General features: G+C 42.1%; 1 protein-coding gene across 1 annotated transcript in view; it reads left to right on the forward strand.

Moving 5' to 3' along the window:
• The window catches only part of cdh13 (cadherin 13, H-cadherin (heart)), a 391,528-nt gene that overhangs the window by 190,851 nt on the left and 185,974 nt on the right, over positions 1-14,703 (forward strand). The window contains exon 7 of the mRNA XM_061036764.1: positions 9,558-9,702. Coding sequence (XP_060892747.1) covers positions 9,558-9,702 — 145 coding nt within the window. The remainder of the gene's footprint in view (positions 1-9,557; positions 9,703-14,703) is intronic.

A 14,703-nucleotide genomic window follows, 5' to 3' on the forward strand; every position in this document is an offset into this window, starting at 1 on the left:
CAGCAGTTCAGCAGGTTTCTCAGTGATCAGATTATGCACTCCTTGCTGTGTCCCAGGGAGAACATGAGGAGAGTTTTAGGGAGGGAAAGCTCTCCCTCCTGGGGACTGTCTGAACCGTGTTAGGGGCAGGCCCGAGGGTCTGCAGGGTGGAGAGCAGCCTGCTGATAAAGGCCGAGCCAAAGGAGTGTTTGGGAGGTGCACAGCACTATTCACCTTGGAGCTACTGTGGAGCAGTTTCACTGGGATCTTAAGAAAGCGGCAGGCAGGCAGAGCCCCTTTGAATTCACCGGCTCAGCAAAGGGAGGATAACTTGAATGGCTCAGGAGGAGCTGGATGCTGAGTGAATGTGAAATGAGTCGATGGCAGTGGATGGAGCAATGGAGCCCCTTCCATATGCATGACTCAATCCCCTTTCACCATCTCCCTTTTCACCCTTCCTATTCTTGTCTGTGTTTAAGAATGTGATAAATGCACCAAAGCTCAGCTACCTTTTCCTTTAATACTTCCAAACCCGCTCGCAAAACCCACCCTAGCCCATGGCTCACGGAAGTCATAGGAGAGCAAAGAGCAGGGCTGAGGTCAGCAGAGAGAAAATGACAAAAATCCAAACAGTCCGCTGACCTCAATGACTATAAGCAAAGACTTGTCTCATTCTCCTCCAGCCTGAAAACGGCCAAGACAACATATTATCAGAACAAGATATGCAATGACACAGATACAAGAAAAATGTTTTCTGCTTTTAACTCATTGCTTCAACCACCTCCTCCTCCACCCTCCGATCTGTTCACACCAGACATGTTTGCCTCGTATTTTACTGAAAAGGTTGCAACCATCAGTAACCAGTTTTCTGAGCCTGACCAACTCAGCCCAAAGGCACAAACCAAAAGCGCCTCACTCGACTCATTCTCCTCTCTGACTGAGGATGAGGTCTCTAAGCTTGTGCTAGACTCTCGGCCCACCACCTGTCCTCTGGACCCAATACCATCAAGCCTCCTGCAGACCATTTCCTCTCCGCTTAATGCTGCACTTAAGCATATCATCAACTCCTCTCTGTCAACGGGTGTGTTCCCCACCGCATTCAAGCAAGCTCTGGTCACCCCTCTGCTCAAAAAAACAACACTAAACCCAGCCCAGGTTGAAAACTACAGACCGGTTTCTCTTCTGCCCTTTCTGTCAAAAATACTTGAGCGCACAGCCTTTAAGCAAGGCTCTGAGTTCCTGTCCAGAAACGATCTGTTTGACCCAAATCAGTCAGGCTTTAAGCGGGGCTACTCTACTGAAACTGCACTACTGTCAGTAACAGAATCGCTACGAGCTGCCAGAGCAGTGGGTCAGTCCTCAGTTCTATAACTGCTAGACCTGTCTGCTGCCTTTGACACAGTCAACCATCAAATCCCCCTATCCACGCTCTCTGAACTTGGCATCTCAGGATCTGCCCTCTGCTGGTTCGTGTCCTACCTCTCTGGGTGATCCTTTAGAGTGTCGTGGAAGGGAGAAGTGTCCAAAGCGCACAATTTATCCACAGGGGTACCTCAAGGGTCAGTGCTTGGTCCCCTTCTCTTCTCCATATACACAAGCTCACTTGGTTCAATAATCTGCTCTCATGGCTTCTCATACCACTGCTATGCTGACGATACCCAGCTCTTCCTGTCATTCCCGCCAGACAATGTTACAGTCTCTGCAAGAATCTCATCATGCCTTGCTGATATCTCTAAATGGATGAATGAACGCCACCTTCAACTCAATCTTTCAAAGACTGAGCTCCTTGTCATCCCAGCCAGTCCCTCTATGCAACCACAGATCAATATCCAGCTTGGAACAACCAAACTCATGCCCACAAAGTCTGCCCGGAACCTGGGTGTCACGATTGATGACCAGCTAACTTTTAAGGTTCAAGTAGCCGCGATTGCCCGGTCATGTCGATTTGCCCTGTACAACATCAGGAAGATCAGACCTTACCTGTCAGAACATGCTACACAGCTCCTGGTACGGGCTCTTGTGATATCACGCATCGATTATTGCAACTCTCTACTGGCAGGTCTTCCTACATGCACTATCAAACCTCTGCAAATGATACAAAATGCAGCAGCACGACTGGTCTTCAACCTTCCTAAAAGAGCACATGTCACTCCGCTGTTCATCTCCTTACACTGGCTCCCAGTTACTGCTCGCATCAAATTTAAAACTCTGCTGCTCGTTTACAAAACAGCGACAAAAACGGCTCCTCCTTACTTTAACTCTCTCATCCAGGTCTACACTCCCTCCCGCCCACTACGCTCTGCCAATGAAAGGTGTCTGATCCAACCTTCACAACAGGGTCCTAAGTCTCTGACTAGACTCTTCTCCTCTGTTGCCCCCTGTGTGGTGGAATGAACTTCCAAGCTCCATTCGATCTGCAGAGTCCCTCTGCACCTTTAAGAAAAAGCTAAAGACCCAGCTCTTTCATGAATAACTACTTAATGATGATGGTCTCGATATTATTGATAATGATGATGATGGTTGTGACGATGGTTTTTGTTTGATAGAGATGACTTATAAGATGACTTATATACTGATTAGAGCTCTCAAGAACTGCCCTCAATGTTGTGCTTTGCCTGTGTGCAATGCCTGTCAGCACCTGCGTGTCCAATCGGACTCAAAGCTGATCGTTTGCTCTTACTGACATTGTTCCCTTTTTTCTAGATCCTTGCTTGTGTTGTACTTACTCTACTTCTACGTCACTTTGGATAAAAGCGTCTGCTAAGTGAATTGTAGTAGTAGTTCCACACTGAGCTAAGCAACCAAATGACTGAGGCTCACAGCGGCCTACAGTGTATCTCCCCCTGCAATCAATCTATGTTCTCATGTGAGTACAATGGCTTTCCATTTATCAAAAACAAGAGGTATCCTTAGAGACAGAGAAGAGGAGGACAGAAAGGCAAGAAAAACAATAGCTTTGGCTACTGTTGTGTTTGATTTGCAAGAATACATACTCTGTATTCAAGGGGAAGCATATTTGCTGTGGGGGCTTTCTGGACTATGTTGGAGTACCTTTGGTATCAACAGCTAGCATTTCTGGGGGCATTGGATGCATACAAGAAAACAGTCTGTACAGAGAGTAAGAGAGGCAAAATGTACAAACTAATGCAATCACTGATCTCCTTGGCTTTCATCTGACTACAGTTTAGCTTTGTATTACTGTATTGTAACACACATCAGCATAAGTACGGCTAACAATCTTATTAGAGATGTTGTCTCTCTCTACTCCTAATCCATTCGCCCCCTTCACATTTCTTGCCAGACTTTGATAGGTGCACAGAATAAAGTATATTGGCCTAGAAATCCTTAATATCTTGTCAGAATAACTTCTGATATCCAGGGACTTTATCTTAATCAGATGATATCTGGTATGCTCAAAGTTTAAAATAGACGAAAGAGCCTCAACATAAAACTGCTAAAACCCCTTAAACTGATCAGTTTCAGTTTCAAGTTTTGATAGGTGACTGTCACCATCATAGACTGTTTAAAGAATGGACTGTGGAATACCTCACCTGAAGTTAAGCCAACATAATTAGAGCTCCCTCTACTTTCTGGCTACAGTATAAGTCATGAACCCCGCCTCCTTCATGTTAAAAGATGGGACATTGGTCAAACCAGAAAATCAAAATACACATTAAAAACATTTGTCTGAAACCTGATTTTATGGTAATAGTTATCACGCTGATTTGTATTCAGGTCACCTATTTTTCAGAGAAGTTTCTTTTTAATTAATTTGATGCTTTGAAAAAGCATAAACAACCACGTTTGACAGCTCTGTTGGCAAATGTGGCTCCTGCGGCGCTTTTATGCAGAGGAAGAGCAGAGTAGAGCAGAAACAGGGAGAGGAAACGTAACAAACCCCACAGGAGTCATTGAACTCCCATAACTGTGAATGTCTGCCTCGATGTTACACGAGTAGAAAAGGATTGAAGATAGAAGAGGACTGAGCCACAGACTGGTTACTCTAAGGATGTGTTGGTATGTCTGAAAAGGAAAATTAAATCAGTGAAGTTCAACAGCAACATCAACAGAAGATATTCATAATGTGGTGTTTTTTTTTAAGAAAGTTGTCTTTCAATCAAATTGTGACCTTTCCACCGTGTGAAGTGTCGAGGTCTCAGTGTGATAATGATCTGACCTCTGAGGGAAATGCCGCGCTGAAGCGTTCCCGACATGGTCTCTGAGCTAAAAGCAGAGTGAGAGGGAAAGCGAGGCTGCAGGAGATAGATGCTTTCACTGAGCCCTGTAATGTTATCAGACAGGATGGCCTGTAGTCACAGATCTACACTCAGAAGGTGGAGCTGGGTCAGCCAATAAACACAGAGGTGATGGTCACAGACTTTATCATTTCCCCTGTGACTGTGTGCTGCTGCTCCGGCATCATGAGCAGTCCCATCTCCTCCAATTCTCTCTCCCTTTAATAAGTCATTTCGCCTCCAAATCAAATCACTGCTACAGTTTCTAATTTTCAACTTGAGGAAATATTTCTCCATGATCCGTGATAGAGACAAAATAGCCTCCTCATTTTGCTAACAGGCAAGTGATGAGCCGTGTGAGGAATGCAATGCCTCGGGTCTGACATCAACTTCCTCAGCTAATCTGCAGCGCACACACACACACACACATACACACACGTTGTGCCGTTGTGATTGGGTGCTTTTAGGGAATGTGATGGGCAATTGAACATTGATGCGCAGAAAACCAATAACTAAGAATAAATGGAATTTAAGGCAAAGCATCTGAACAAGTAAGAAAAATATTCCAGATCCCTGTAGGTAGGAGTGACTGATGATAGTGTCTGTAAAGTATGTGTCCTATTACAGATACATGCTACATGCTGGAGGTTGATTGGGTCTCTAAAGACCTTATTCCACATGTTCCCTTATGCTTAATAAACAGTACCTACATACGTATATACACAAAAACGTGCATTCTCGTGCACCTTTTTTAGACCACAAAAATATCACATGCACATATTTTCTGCAGTTCTTTATTATGCATACATCTCTTAAGAGAAAGGGAAGGTGCAGGTTACTAGGATTTGCACAAGAACCGAGCCCATGAGGACCCTTGAGGATTCTTTAGACACTAGTTCAACAAAATGAGCTATTGGAGGAGACCCCTCCAGCGGTTACTATGCAAAGATGAGTGAACCATATGAATGGCTATGCTGCTTTTAACAAATTCTATTTTATAAATATTCACATTGTTGCAAAGTCAGCTATTAATCACACTCAGTCTTTCACATAAAGCCTCAAGTGTAAGAAAAATGGTCTAAGAGATTATTGTGTCCAGACCATTTTGAAATATGTTGTGTCGATGAAAGCAATAAAGGGAGGCAAAAGAGTGGAAAAGTAGTGATGTCCCAACTCAATACAGCTGAATACAAATGAAGGGCTTAGAACATGGGGTCATGTCTAACCATCACTGTGTCCATAAATATATACATCTATGTATGCAACTCCGGTTCAATATTGTACACATAAATACACTCATGTCTGCTACCCTTGTGCAATAGTATGTGCGTACACACATCTATATCTGTTAATTATGTGCAATATGCCAATCGGCAATTACAACAGCTCTTTACATTAATTGGAATTAGGGCAATTGTGCAATTTACACCAGTACTTCACAATTATGTGCATTACACCAGCACTTTAGCACTTAACCTCCTGTCCCTTTAGCACTTTAACTCCGTCAGTCACTTTATTCCTGGTTTCTAATTTATGTATATTAGTATACAGTATGTGTGTCCTTCAACCTGGCAGGGGACCACAGATGGAAATAAGTCTATAATCTGACATAATTACATGTTTATGTTCATTGATGTGCACGTCCCTATTTTAAAGGAGACATATTGTGAAAAATCCGACCAACAAAATGTGAAATAAATCCATCCCGTCCTTTGTTTGTGGTCTGCATAAGTCTTACAACACAGAGAAAATGCTCTGTTTTAAATTTGCTCTCCTTGTGACGTCACAGTGGGATTCTGGTGAAAAAAATACCCTCCCCTCCCCTGGTATAGGTGAAGGAGTGATGTCTACTGGGAAAATTCAGTTGGGCTCATTGCATTTAAAGAGACAGACACACCAAAACGGAGTGTTCTGAGAGAGCTGGTTTATACAGGGTCACAAACCTCCACTAGTGCTTGATTCATGTTATATTTTGACCAAAGCACAGCACAGATGTTTCATTTAGACCACAGGGGACTGTTTGAAAAGGCGGAGGAGGGATATATTATGTCCCCTTTAAATAAAAGAATAGATAAATATCACATATGAGGTAAATGTTTTTTATGTGTGATTTTATCAATACAATAATCTAAACATGTATGAACTGTATTATTTTAAAAATAGTATAGTGGAATAAAAACAATACATAGTTGTGCCCCACTGAAAAGGCCACTCAGTGATGAAACCATTGAGACCCTCTTCTAGTACTTCTGCCTTTCTGATGACTTTCATAACCTACCAAACAATATCAACAGACCCAGGCTTTGTTTATGCAAGCTCCAGGTATTGACAACACCGGCACTATCTGCCCTACTGCATGGCCCCTAATGGCCCCCACAACCCAAACATTAAACTGGAGGCCCACCTTGAGAAGGCTTAAGAGTTTGCTCTGGCATCACAGGTCCAACAACTCTCCATGCTATTTCTCTAACCGCTCCTCATACCCACCAGCAGAACTTTTCTAACCTATTGTATCCTTATGTCAAGAGAAAAAAAAACCATTCCTATAGCCAACATTAAACATGATGAAGGAATGACACAGAAGAAAATAAATTCTCTTCCTGTGTTTTTGCCCCCAACTCACATAATTTCTCCTCATCCAAATCCACTGATTTGTTTTCACTGCTTTATCCAACATTTCCTTAGCTGTCTTTGCTAAACTCTGTCCACACATTCCCAGTTCTCCCAGTAATGAGATAGTTGATCGTGCGATGAACCCTCTACATCCCACTTCTACAAGACAGACTCTCCCATCCTCGCTCTTCAGCTTCAATCTTCTGATGTAAGCCTGTACTATGAAAATAGAAAATTACAAAATAACTTTAAAAAATAAAAATTATTATTTCTATGGAAAGTTCAGTTTAAATGCTTTATCATTTAAAGTACTTAAGAAAGCAGGCGGAGAAAGAAGAATAAAACTGGACTTTTAAAATACATGTCAAAATGTTAGTCTGACATTTCCTGAAGTCGAACTAACATATCTAGCCTGGATAAAGTGGTGGGGGTTGATTTGCTCTTGAAGCTATACACGTCAATTGGCTCCAAAAAGGCCTAAGAGTTTCATGCTGGGCTTTGACCCAGAAGTCGAACTGAAGGCTGAAGAACACAGAATTAAGATATCAACATGGCAAGTGCTAGAGCCAGAGCCATGCATTTTTGGACAGATGAGGAGACACAGTTTGTTTCGTCAGGTTAAGGATTTTCAACATTCAACCAATTTGCTGACCACTAACTTGTTTGATTGTTTTGTGTGCGACTTAGTATGTAAACCAGAAAAAGGTCCAATTGTAGGGGGCTAGAAAGGGGTTAGACTTAAGAGCCACATTGACCAAAAAATATTTCTGCAAGAGCCACAATCAAAAAACTTCTTTATTTCCTAAAATATGTGTTGGAAACACAGTGACATGACTTGCAAAGAATAATTTCTGACAATGTTTTCTTTTTTTAAATAATTGCTTTGGATTTTTTTTTCAAAGTAGGACCTAAAAGAGCCACAGCTAGTCCCAAATGAGCCTCATGCCTTAGGCTGAGTATCAATGCTGTAGTACAATTAAATTGCCTAATCAAGCTATGACTATAGGTTGACTTAACTGTGCATTTAAATGGTAAATGGACTTAAGCTTGTCTAGTGTTTTTTTAGTCTTCTGACTACTCAAAGTGCTTTTACACCTCAGATCACACCTACACATTCACACCCTGACATCACAGGTTGCTATGTAAAGAGTCCATCAGTTTTAACTAATTAAGGTAAGTGTCTTGCCCAAGGACACATTGGACCGGGAGATCGAACTCCCGGCCTCCCGGTTCAGAGCCGACTGACTCTACCACTGATCCACAATGTGTGCGTGTAAACATACTGATTGTTCAGCACAAAGAAAGTGATGCAAATCAGAGCTATTCATGTCCGTCTTTGTTAGACACATCACAGCTTCTTCTCTGCTACGAGACGAGAAGTGTTTGATTATGTATTCTCTTCGCGTGCCAAACAGGTTATTGCTGTGCTGTTGGTGTGTTCCCCATTCAAATGATCTGATGCAAGGCTCCTCGTAGCGAATGTTCTCATTACTGCTCAGACATGGTGAGGAGAAAAGCTAGACTCTGCATGTGTGTGTGTGTCTGCACGAGTGGGTGAAGTCATGCGTACACATACTTGCTGGCGTAGGACTGTTGTTCTTTTGCCATGCAGATCTCTGCTTGTTTCCGTTGTATTAATATGCCTCCTGGCTACTGTGAGCCGGTGTGCTTGTGGGCTGAACGATGGATTGGATAAAAATGCACGTTTGGTTGAGGGCAGAGTTGTTGAGTCAGCAGTTCTGCAGGATGGATCCGGGGGGGGGGAATGGTTCCTCTCATTGGAAAGCCTCCTGTGGTATATTCTCAAGGTAGAGAGGAGGGTGGGATGATATATAAAACTATTAGTCTCCTAACACTTAAAACACTTAGTTCAGCTGCATGTGTGCCATTACTGCCACTATACACCATATTCTGTAGGCGCCATAGTGACAGACACATGGAAAGAGGAAGAGATGGGAGTGAGAGGGAGGAAAAGGAGTGGGTTGACCCGTGTGATACAGGGGTTGTATGATGTCATGCATTACTGATAGGAGGAGGAAAGGCTGCTAATGTGATGCTGCAGATAAAGGAGGAAGTGCTCACACCAGATCTGTCCGTCTGTGATGAATCTCTGCAGACCTGCTCCAGCGCTAATAAAGGAAGTGAAGGGATCTCTTTAGCCACAGATTAAGATTGAAATGGAGGTAATGTCATTACATGCAGTTTCTGTATAGGATACAGATCAGTGACTTCATAGTGTGCATTGCCTCATGGGAAGATTGGATTAAGCCGAGATTATATCAAATGTGATGTCGATCTTGTGACCATCAGCAGCGACAACAAAGAGGCTGTAATCTGTCGCACTCTGAAGTCAGTGTTCACACACATAGATGTAAGTCGGGTGGACTGCCCAGGTATATTTACAGCCACCCAGGAACATTTTATAGTAAGAGAGAGAGAGAGAGAGTAATTGCTGTAATCTTTATAAACTATGCGTGTCATGAGAGTGCCAAACCTATGAGTTCTTCCCTATATCCTTTATGTCAGATTCTATTTGATTTATTTCTGCTGCATTGCTCTTTGAAATAAAACGCATGCATTGTACTGTTGAAACAAAACAAAATAAATAATGAAACTTAACTGTGGCTGTCCTTGGGTTTTCAAGGCACCGTCAATTTTAGTATTTGTACTGAATACACCCGGACTTTCTCTTCACTGTAGGAAATAACTCCTTTATCTTTTGATTCACAGCTGGAAGTGTCAACCACGGACTTCGAGGGAAACCTTGTCGAGGGACCGGCCATTCTCATGATCACTGTCATCGACCAAAATGACAACCGGCCTATTTTCAAAGAGACACGTTACACAGGAGAAGTGCTTGAGGGATCCCCGTACGGTAGGTGACATTGTTGTATTGAAGGGCCCTGAAGGGAACCAGGCTGTTATTGGATTTAGTCAGACAGCAATATCACACACAGTATGATTGCTACACTCGAGATGTACTCTGATCTTGACACTCACTGTGGATGTATTGATGTGTGTGAGCTGCTGGTTTGTACAGGTTGTTGTTTGTTGTGAACACTCTGCACATGCTTTAGTCACTTGAAGACAAACACCTCCTTCTTTTTCTCTTTTACAATTATCAGCTCAGCACTTCGACTTGCAGAGGCCCTTGAGAAGAGCACATGCCCCTTCTTATCTTCTTGCTTCAATATCAGACACCAGTCTCATTAGTTCCTCACTTTTGTTGGCAATTTTAGGGCTGACAGACAGATTCTGTTCTTTTATAAAGACAATGTAGATGTTATTTCTATACGAGCAAACCTTTACCTTAAACAACACAAACTTTTGTTTTGACATGTAAAAATAATGTAAAGTATTTTAAAACATGTTACAAACTTAAATTATTATTTAAGATGATGAAGTTCTAGAAATTTAAGTCTGTGACCGTCAAAGCACTGCATGAAATTCACCAAAACACAAAAATATTTGTTTTTGGTAACTTCAGATGTATATGAAAAGATACTGTGATAGGGCATTCACACTTGCAGAAAACTCCTGAAAAACTTGAAAAGAGCTGTATGTGTGAACGCAAACAGCCAAACGTTTCACTCGGACTTCACCCAGTGTTTCTCCGGCCAGAACCCGAGTATTTTCTCTGCAGCAAGTCTTAGTGGGCTGATGTGAGAAGGCAGCAGGATATTCTCCGGAGAATTCACCTCGAGCCAATAGGAGGGGGAGTGACGTTTCTATCCTGTGACTGTCAGTGCATATACTGTCTGCCCACGACCACTACGATCTCTATGTATATAATTAAACAGCTGCATTACGTTTCCTGTTCTTCAGTATGTTGTTCTCCGCTCTTTTGTTGACATTGTGATTCTGCCAAACTACACGTAGTAGGAGAATATCCGGAGCACTCCTCCTGAAATAATCTAGATATTATCAGGAGTGCAGATGCGAAAACTGCTTTAGTGTGATCAGCAGTAATATGCGCTGCCACCTAACGCTGCTGCTCTAATTATTTCTTTTGGTAAAAAACTGCCATAAAGGGGCGGAAAGCACAATTTTTTTTAATAAGTTCAAAAACTTGTTTTTCACACATGAAATTGTACAACTTGTGAAAAAGATGTTATTCACACTGTGGTTGTGAAATCCTTGGAACAGCACAATATTTATTTATACGTCATTAAGTATATTCTATCCTGTTCTAACTTCTTCCTTTTGCTCTGCCTAGACTGAGAAAGTATACCACTGACACTTGTTGGAATAGATCACCAAAACACGTCGGCCTGATGATACCAGCATGATCTGATGTTGTTTACCGTTCGTGTGTGAAGCTCTGTCATTGCTCTTTGCAGAGACATCCCCCTTTTTTTTCTTCTTCTTGTGTGTGTTGAGATGAACTTTAAGATGTTGCCATGAAGCCTTCTGGATTCCTGGATCTGAATCCATGAGATAAAAGTTTAATGGTGTCACTCACTGATTTGTTTGGGATTCTGTGCAACCACCCTGTTGTTATTCAGCATTCAGAGAGGTATCTCCCAAGTGTGTGATATCCTCCTTCAGCTGCAGCATAATTCCAGACATGTTACTTCATCCATTTATTAATGTCACATAGACCAATCATACAGTATAAACAAGGACATTTAGGATGATTTTACTGCTGTCAAATGTCAAGACGGATCAAATGGACGTCAACAGTATGTGAGGGTTAAGCGTACTTGACATCTTTCGACATACAGGATTTAGAGTAAAACCAGATATTCACTCATTATCCTTCTCTCGGTCTGAGAGATGAGATTTGAAGACATTTTTAGAGCTTTATAATTCTTCTGTTATTGATTTCAGGTAGTTTTGACTAGGGATGTTCCTAGCTGCTAATTTAAAATTGGGTGGAAAATAAATTTATATCCAGTCTAGTTGACGAGTGTATCGATAGGAAAACACACAAAAACACAACAAAAAAACCAGTCAAAATTGATTTTTTCAAGTTTATTCAACAATCGGTAAATCGGTTTGCCATGTGTGGCTAACGTTAGCTGTGCTAGCACCACTAGCCTTCAGTCCTCCTTGAAGGTTAAAGGCAGAGTTGGTCCTTTTTGAAAACTAGTATAAACAGTATATCACAGTATAAACTCTGTCATCGGTGACTTGCTTTGAGTGTGGGCTCGTGCACGCAAGAAGTAGAGAACGAGCAGGGAGATAAGGAGGCTGTGATTGGTTCATCAGATTGGTACCTCGTGGCAGACATTGGTCAAAGTTTTTACAGGCTTACAACTGATACAGATGACGGATTTTCTTTATTCCTTTATCAGAACACAAGTTATTAATTTCTGTCAGGACCTAAAGACAATTTCATCCAAAATCTTAAAAAGTGGATCTGGAGAAAATTACAAACCCTGCCTTTAAATGGTGTTAATGCTTTGCTTTGGTCAAGTGATTGTATGCCAGATTAACTGGACACAGCCTTCTTACAACTTAATCTCCATTTACTTGATCTGAACACTGCCAAACTGTGCTGCTCCTCTGAGGTGCTATCTGCTCACTGTGCTTGTCGACATCCGGGTAATATAGCATTGTGGCAGTATGGTCATGAACTGGTGCTACAGTAAACCCCCGGCTAGTGGTGTGCCGCTTTGTTACAGTTTAGACTTAGCTCTTGATCGGTATAGCGGGCCTGAATTCATCAAAAATATTAATCATTTATTTAACGGATTGCAAACTGCTGAGAGTGTCGGATTTATTCATGTAATGGTCCAATCGCGCACATCTCCACTTGATAGGTATGTGACTCTGATGAATATGTGCCAACAGATTGTTAATTTAAGAGCTGTAGCAGGAGACTGTCACTGTCTCACTGGAAAGTCTTTCACTATGGATCATTTGGAGACTGGCAGAGCCTTTGAGAGACTCCTCACCTCCAGCCTCCACTGTAAATATTAACACTTTCTTAGATGTCATGTTGTCACAGGAGCTTCTTTGAACTATTGTCAAATCCGCTGCCTTTTTCTTTTGTTTGGAGGTGACGGTTGAGCCCTTACTGTGGGGAAATGCTGTTTGAATTATTCTTCCTTCTCAGGAAAGTTCCAGTCTTCTGTTACCTTTATATAAACTGGCTATGTGTTCATGTGTGCTTTTGTCCTGCAGTCTTTAAAGCTGGCTGACGTTTCTAATGTTGTTTTTCATTCTTTCCATGTCCAGCTGTGCTGTGAATCACTGTCAGTCAGCGTACCGTGGTTATATATGTTGTGTTGTTTGTGTGAGATTTGTGGAGGTGGTCACATCCTGGGCATCCTGCTGTTCTTTGCTCGCTGCTTTTTGTCTCTTAATGTTGAATTGTCCATTTCTGGCGAGTTGATCGGGTTTCATATTTATAAACGAGAGATGCAGTGAATGTGAAAATCTAGGCTGATACTTAAAGGTGAAGCGATGTGACTGTAATCTGCCAGTTTTCCGCCTACTTAGCCCTGACCGGTGACTGGCCGGTCCTCACAAGTATTGCCAATTTGGGACGTTTCATGCCGCTGCACACAGCGCCACACACACAACAAGCTAACATGTCGGCAGTGTATATGTAAGGTGCCCATCAGCAGAGGAGAAAAAGGATTGACATACAGGAGGATAAACATGCTCTCTCTCTCTCTCTCTCTCTTTCTCTCCCTCGTGGGCTGGGGGAGCACAATGTGTTATTATGCCTGTTAAAGGGACTTTTTTTTTTACATTTTGCTCAGTGCTCATGATGGATTAACGTTGGGTTTTTGTTGATATTAATATAACAATAAGTCTTTTACCTGCTCTTTTGTAAAGTGTCATGATTTAACATTTGTTGTGATTTGGTGCTACAGGTTGATTGATGATTGAACATTTTGAATTCATATTTCCGTTATGTCATTCGGTAACGGAGGGACACTTGATGTAAATGATTTTACAGGGAGCTTGCCCATTACTGCATGTCAGACTATGAAAACAGAACCAGTTTCCATTCAACAGAGAACTTCTTCTGCCTGAATCAGAACTTACCGTTTGGCACCTTAACTTAATGCATCGCAGTAGATAAACCTCAGCTGCTGACATCGGTGCATGCCACATGATTTGCTGACTGCAGGTGGTCTTTGTGGCTCTTGCACTGAGGCGGGGATTCAAATCCTCTTCCCATTGTCTGTTATTAATATGTTTTAATGACTTCTCAATGTGCGGCCATAGTGTGCGCTGCATCATGTTGGTTGTGCTATTTGTTCGGTTCATATGTCTTTTGCAATATTTGTATCTTGTCTGTTTACCTCGCTTTGAAACAAGAGGCGTTCAGGACCTCAGAGGCTGCTGAACCCATGTTTAGCTGCGTGTAACAGAAAGGTTCTTAGCATCCCTATTGTACAGCTAACAAACTTGAAAACTGCTTTTGAGGTAGAGCTTGAATTAGCTCGGGAGTTTTGAAGCATACTGTCCTGTAGGGGTGTAAAGGTACACGTACTCGGACCGTTTCGGTACAGGGCCTTCGGTTAGTTAGTAAATTGTAAAAAAACTTCAAACATAAACTGTACAGATTACTAGTTCCTCGAGCCCTGTCGGTTTGGACACCTGCATATAACCGGGATGGAGTTCTTTTTACGGACTTACTCTTAAGTTTCGTTTTCATTTTCAGCTATGATCCCGCTCCAACAGCTCAGCGGGGCAAACGGGGAGACGCGTCTGTGTGGGAGCATAACCTGCAGCATGATAGAGTGAACACCCTCCCTCCCCAACAGACAGCCTTTTGCTAGTAATTCTGAACGGGCCACAGCAATAACAAATGCTATTGAAGTTCTTATATCGACAGAGGGAAATATTAATAGTTCTTCGATGGAACTATACTGTCCCAGATGTGATTAGGTTTATTATGTGCTCAAAGGGCATT

Source organism: Labrus mixtus, chromosome 4, assembly GCF_963584025.1.
Source record: "Labrus mixtus chromosome 4, fLabMix1.1, whole genome shotgun sequence".
In the NCBI taxonomy this organism is placed as follows: domain Eukaryota; kingdom Metazoa; phylum Chordata; class Actinopteri; order Labriformes; family Labridae; genus Labrus; species Labrus mixtus.